This window comes from Triticum aestivum, chromosome 2B (assembly GCF_018294505.1).
Source record: "Triticum aestivum cultivar Chinese Spring chromosome 2B, IWGSC CS RefSeq v2.1, whole genome shotgun sequence".
NCBI classification, from domain to species: domain Eukaryota; kingdom Viridiplantae; phylum Streptophyta; class Magnoliopsida; order Poales; family Poaceae; genus Triticum; species Triticum aestivum.
In genome coordinates, this window is record NC_057798.1 from 33,465,294 (window position 1) to 33,472,511 (window position 7,218).

General features: G+C 41.7%; 1 protein-coding gene across 1 annotated transcript; it reads right to left on the bottom strand.

Moving 5' to 3' along the window:
• Window positions 1–861: 861 nt before the first annotated feature.
• Window positions 862–2,792, bottom strand: LOC123040198 (uncharacterized). Its single transcript, XM_044463111.1, has 3 exons — window positions 2,731–2,792; window positions 2,512–2,588; window positions 862–2,138 (listed from the first exon to the last, which is right to left on the bottom strand). Exon 3 carries the CDS (start codon window positions 2,106–2,108, stop codon window positions 918–920), a length of 1,191 nt encoding a protein of 396 aa, XP_044319046.1. The 5' UTR covers window positions 2,109–2,138; window positions 2,512–2,588; window positions 2,731–2,792; the 3' UTR covers window positions 862–917.
• Window positions 2,793–7,218: the final 4,426 nt, after the last annotated feature.

Sequence of the window (7,218 nt, forward strand, 5' to 3'; positions counted from 1 at the left end):
TCATCTGATGCAGCTCCATCATCCTCAAAGTGTTTGATGATGTGGAGGGGAGATTGATGGTGATGGTGGTCGGCGAGAAGGAAGTTGTGAGTGGAGGTCACACGGGGTTATGGCATCCAGACGACGCAATAGAATGAGTTATAGAGGACGCGGTAGCAGGCCTGTCGCTGGCCAGCAAGCGGACGAGTATCTCCCAGATGTTCTCATTCAATTATTCTCGTTCCAAGTAGCCGTTTAGTATAGCGCAATAAATTGGTAGTGTTTTTAGTTAACTAACATACATTAGTAATTTTTTCCCTGATGTTCAGCCATGCCATGAGAAACATGCCATGTTTCACACTATTTTAGCTCTATTTCTGGAGGTTTATTATCTTTAGCATGAAAATATGGTAAAAGGAACATAATAGAGGATTAGTGACCTAATTACAAAGAAGTGTGAATTCATCACAAATTAGCCAATTTTTTTGAAAAGCAAGAGTTCATCCATGATGATACATGCTAGCACTAGACTCAGAAGCACATATGGAGTTGGAAAGTTTGAATTAACACATCTTGATAAGGAAAGGTGCATCCAAATTGTTGTTTCGTAATAAGTTGCATTCGAGCCATCCTAACTAACTTTGAAACGTCGAGAAATAACAACTCTACATGCATTTCTATTTGTTCATCTATGATTCTAATTCTGCTAGAGTCAGGTTCAAACAACACAGTAGGCCAGGATTAAATCAAATGGGCAAAAAACTGCAATAGTTGCATAAAATTTTAGTTTGTAACATTTAGCATATGCCAATGATAGAAGTTGATGATACAAATAACATCCAAATTGTCCAGTCCTACCATAGCAGAACCTCACCTCTAGATACCCAAATACAACAATTCAAGTATACATTCTATGTCCATGCGGAATAACGCATAACTTACATGTTCTTCCCAAAGCCATCTTGCATCTCAAAGAATGGAAGTGAAATAATGTTCTCCCGAAAGCGAAATGTCATAATATGCATGCTGGTTTTTTCACCTTCATCGCGTTCAATAATTCCTAGAAACTTACCATTAATGTCGCAGTGTAGAACAGTCCCACCCAATAGCTCGATCAGTAACTCACGCTCATTGAGCATAGCAATCTTTTCAACACATCTTATCCGGTAATCGATCGGCGGCGAATCCTCCAATTCTGATATGTTAATCCGATACATGAAGTCCCAAACTTCAGCCTCATAGTCCTGGATAACATAAATATCCGTGACAATGAAATTCTGACTACAACACATACCAAGAGCACTATCCATCTCCAACAATGACTTTGAAAGGTAGGTATTGGTGGGACCGAGCATCCACCGGAATGCCTCGGCTGTAGTGTCAAACAGCATTATGTTGCCGGCATCATAGAATGAGTATGTTCCCAACTTCCAATGTAGGTTACCCCGGTGTAGTACTGGGGCATTCGAAGAACATGTGAGTAGATTCAATAACTTATAATCTACTGGGGGTTGTCCGATGGGCCTGGGCTTATTAGATCCCACAGTGAGGACATAGAAATCAATTGTGCAATTTCGAAGAACCTCATTTCTTGTCCATATCGAGTAGAGCACCCGATATTCTCCCGATGGGTGATGTTGATACAATGCGGATATCTGAACGGATCTATTTGGTAGCATGCGTCCTTGAAGCAGCCGCAGGGGAGCATGCTGACGAGTAGTTGGATTGCAAACATCAAAGAGTCCCATGTCTTCACAGACAGGCACAATGATGAGGCCATCACAGATAGCATAGATAAAAAATCTTCCATTATCAAGGTGTGGGATAGGGTACCGGAAGATGGGCAGACAACAGAGCTTGCTTCTGGCAGCAATGGTACTAGAGTCACATAAGGCCAAAATATAGTGGTTGCTGTTGTACTTGATTTGTTTGATGACTGGAAGCGAGGGTTGGCGCTTGTGGTACGCAACGAGGAAGTCTTTGGTGGAGGTGGCATGACACCATGACTTGCGAACCATGCGGCACCGGAGAACATCCTTTGCTGGTAATCTAAGGAGTACCTCATCGATGATGATTTCCTTGGGCAAATCGTCAAGAACAGTTGCATAGTTGCTATCGGTCATGGCCATGGATTCCTTGGATCCTTGATTGATGTCCAACTAAAAAGAGATGAATGTTAGTACTTATGCGATGGTGGAGCTTAGTTAAACTTTCTGATGTAACAATCCTAGGATGTGTATCAAAATTGTACATACATTTTCTTTCTGTACTTTGGTTAAATATTTTTTGTGGAACATGAATTTGGTCAAAGTCTAATAGAGTCCAAAGAATGATCAAACTACCTCAGACTTTGGTTGAATTTTATTCAAATTTAAGGAAAATATTTGGTCATTCAGTCAAAATAATAAATTTAGGAAATGTACGTTGTCTCAATTATCTTTTAACAACATTTAAAAAACACTAATGCATTTCCACAATTAGTATACTTAGACTAAGAAACAAGTTAGGAAATCGGGCATATAGACATATTACCTTGGAATACTTGGAGGAAGATCAACGAGGATAGATAGCTATGGTAGCATCCGAATGGTGAAGTGAATCTATTCCGACTGATTTGGAAACAAAGACGGGGGAGGTGGATTTTAGTGTGTCTTATATGGAGGAGAAACCACAAAATAGATGGAGAAAGAAACCAAATAAAAATTCATCAAATAGAGCGATGCAACTAGTTTGGTCAATGAAGTTTCTCACCTTCCTCGATGAAGAAATAGCACCCTGATGAGCAGTTGCGTCTGCTTCGGTATGACTTTGCTTCTTGGTTAAGCAAGTAGGAGAGGAAGAACACAAGGTGGCATTTCACCTTGTTAGTACTCAGATGAGTAGTTGCGTCTGGTTTGGTGTTACTTTGCTTCCTTGGTTAAGCAAAGGAGATAAGAAGACGACAAGGTGGCGTTACTGGAATGAGTGAATGCCGGAGGCTGGTGCCAGTTGCATGGGTGTGGTGATATATATGACGCACCTAATTAAATTCTCATTAATTGGTGTAACTTCAGATGTGCTGGTGCCGCTTCATCGTTTCATCCACACTCACTTGATCCAACGGCGACGAACATGTTATCTTATGTGACAGTGTGAAAAGCCATGGGTGGATCCAGATGTAGTCTTGGTAAGTCTTAATGACTATCCAATTGTTTTGCTAAATCTTAAGAGGTAAGTCTGGCAAAATGCTCAATACAAAATGAAAAATTCCCTACTTTAGGCTTCCTTTGCCCCACTACTTTCCTGACCCATCTATCGGCAAGGTTTTCTTCCTGAACAAAGGTATGCGACACCCAAGCTGACACAAATTCATCTTGGTAGGTCTGACTCTCGCCCTTAACTCTTTAGCCCAGGGCCATGATAGAGTATTGGAAATGGGGGTATCCCTAGTAAATGGAAAATGGGCCCATTTGGGGAAACCGTATCAAATCATAGCTTAGAGATGTTTTTTTTTACCACTAATCATTATTTACTACACAAAGACATACACGACCACAACGACGCTGTAAGCCACAGAAGATCGCCAGTCAGGGAATGAGCGTCAGCGATGATGACATTAGCAACCGAAGCCCCAAGTATCCGATACACGTTTCGCAAGGGCAGGCGGCCATTGCGGCGCACTCCAAAGACTGGGCACTTAATGACCGCCCAGGTTATGCAGCGTAGCCCGCAACACTGTCATCACCTTAATATTTTTGCATTTTTATTTTGTTCATTTGATAGTATTAAACTTTTAATTTTGTGGCCTGTTTGTGCCCAAGCTGACACGTGAAACATTACCAAACATGTCCTCTCCACTATTGTTGTAATGAAAAGTTACACATAATTTAGCACCATGAATACCCTCAAAACTCCGAGAGTAAATTGGTACTACAAAATAGTGTTAGTGGATGATGACGTGGCATATTTGATGATGTGGAGGGCTGCAAGTTGAGAGAATTACAGTTCATAAGGATTAACTATTTAGGTAGATTTTTGCCATCAATGTCACAGTGCAAACGCCAATGAAGCTGGATAGGAAGTTCACGCTCGTTAAGCATTGACATCCTGAGCGAGTTAACTAATGAACCAGACGATAGAGGTGCCACCAGCATTAATAGGTTGATCCGGCACTTCAATGCCCAGATCTATGCTACGACAACGCCCTGTGGCCTCCCCCCGGGGCCCCCCGGGGCTCCTGGGACGAGCCCCGCGCGCGAGTCTCGGGGGATCCAGATCCACCGCCGGCGTGCAGCTCCCTCCCCCACCCCCTCCTCCTCCTCGCCGCTACCGAAGGGCGTCCGCCGAGTGAAGCCCATGCGGCGCTGGTAGCGGCGGGGCCTCTCTCCTCCCTCCCCTGCTCGGGATCCCGGAGGCGCGGGTCAGCCGGCCGTGGGGAAGCTGGATCCGGCGAGCTCTCCGGCGGCGGGGTGATGTCTGCTAGAACTACATCGATATTTCCCCAAAAAGGAAGGGATGATGCAGTATAGCGACGGTAGGTATTTCCCTTAGTGATGAGACCAAGGTTATCAAAACAGTAGGAGAACCTCCTAACACCACGTAAACAGCCCCTGCACACAAATAACAAATACTCGCAACCCGACGTGTTAAATAGGTTGTCAATCCCTTTGGGGTACGGCGCCTCAAGTAGGCAAGATAATATGAGATAATTGTGGTAGATAGGATAAATAGATCGTGAAATAAAAAAATTGCAGCAAAATATTTTTGTATTTTTGGTTTAATAGATCTGAAAATAAAAGCAAAAGAAAATAGATCGCAAAGGCAAGTATGATGGGAAGAGACCCGGGGGCGTAGGTTTCACTAGTAGCTTCTCTCGAGAAAAATAGCAAACAGTGGGAAAACAATTACTGCTGGGCAATTGATAGAACTTCGAATAATCATGACGATATCCAGGCAATGATTATTATATAGACATCACGTCCAAGATTAGTAGACCGACTCCTGCCTACATCTACTACTATTACTCCACTCCACACATCGACCGCTATCCAGCATGCATCTAGTGTATTAAGTTCATGAAAAACAGAGTAATGCAATAAGAACGATGACATGATGTAGACAAGATCTATTTATGTAAAAACAGACCCCATCTTGTTATCCTTAATAGCAACAATACATACATGTTGTTTCCCTTTCTGTCACTGGGATCAAGCACCGTAAGATTGAACCCATCACAAAGCACCTCTTTCCATTGCAAGATAAATAGATCAAGTTGGCCAAACAAAACCCAAATATCGGAGAAGAAATACGAGGCTATAATCAATCATGCATATAAGAGATCAAAGAAGACTCAAATAACTTTCATTGATGAAAACATAGATCTGATCATAAACTCAAAGTTCATCGGATCCCAACAAACACATCGCAAAAGACTTACATCATATGGATCTTCAAGAGACCATTGTATTGATAATCAAGAGAGAGAGAGAGAGAGAGAGAGAGAGAGAGAGAGAGAGAGAGAGGAAACCATATACCTACTATGGACCTGTAGGTCTACAAAGAACTACTCACGCATCATCGGAGAGGCACCAATGGACATGATGCACCCCTCCGTGATGGTGTCTAGATTGGATCTGGTGGTTCTAGACTCTGTGGCGGCTGGAATTGATTTTTGTCATCTCCCCTAGGGTTTCTGGAATATTGGGGTATTTATAGAGCAAAGAGGTGGTGCGGGGGGCCAACGAGGAGGGGACAACCCACCGCCCCCCCAGGCGCACCCTGGTGGGTTGTGCTCCCCTCAGGTGCTTTCTTGGCCCACTGGATGTCTTCTGGTCCAAAAAAATCCACAAAAAGTTTTGCTGCGTTTGGACTCCGTTTGGTATTGATTTCCTGCGATGTAAAAAATATGCAGAAAACAGTAACTGGCACTGGGCACTATGTCAATAGGTTAGTACCAAAAAATGATATAAAATGACTATAAAATGATTGTAAAACATCCAAGAATGATAATATAACTGCATGGAACAATGAAAAATTATAGATACGTTGGAGACGTATCAGCATCCCCAAGCTTAATTCCTGCTCGTCCTCGAGTAGGTAAATGATAAAAACAGAATTTTTTATGTGAAATGCTGCCTAACATGTTCATCACATTTATTTTCTTTATAGCATGGACATTTAGACTTTTATATGGTTCAAAGCAATAGTCTAGTTTTGACATGAAGACTTTAATACTCAAGCATACCAACAAGCAACCTTGCCTTTCAAAATATCAACACTAAAGCAAGTTATCCCTAGCCCATTATGCTCAATCATTGATCCATTCATGAAACACACTCGAATATTAACTACACCCAATGCTCAAATACGAACATAGTGCCCCTTGGTTGGTGCTTTATAAGAGAAGGTGGAGACTCAAATTCAAAATAAAAATTGCTTAAAGTAAAAGAAAGGCCCTTCGTAGAGGGAAGCAGGGATTTGTAGAGGTGCTAGAGCTCAAAGCAAAAATTGAGATATAAAAACATTTTGGGAGGCATACTTTTCCCACCAACGAAAACGACTTATAGCTCCCAACACTTTCCATGCTAGATACATCATAGGCGATTCCCAAACAAAAAAAATAAAGTTTATACCTTTTTCCATCATTACTTTCACTTTCCATGGCTAACCGTATCCACGGGTGCCCTCCATACCAATACTTTCCAAGGAATTTATTATTTGACAACATAAAGTAAATTTATTTTTCATTTTGGGACTGGGCATCCCTAATACCTTTGTCGTACTCTCGTGCAATGACAAGTGAATAAACACTCATCGTGAGAATAACACATCTAGCATGGAAAATATTGGCCACCCCTCACCGCCTCGCGAACGGTAGAGCACACAAAAGAGAAATTTATTTTGAAAATTAGAGATGGCACATGCAAATTTTCTTAGAACGGCACGAAATTACCGCATATAGGTAGGTATAGTGGACTCATATGGCAAAACTGGTTTAATGGGTTTTGGATGCACAAGTAGTGATCATACTTAGTGCAAAATGAAGGCTAGCAAAAAGATTGAGAAGCGACCAACCAAGAAACAAAAAATCTCGTACCCAAGCATTAAGCATAAGTAACACTGAATAATGCACCACAAGTAGGATATAAAGTTCATTGCATAGCTATTGACTTTCGTGATTGCATAGGGAATCACAAACCTTAACACTAATATTCTTACTAAACCACAATTACTCATCAACATGACTCACATATCATATCG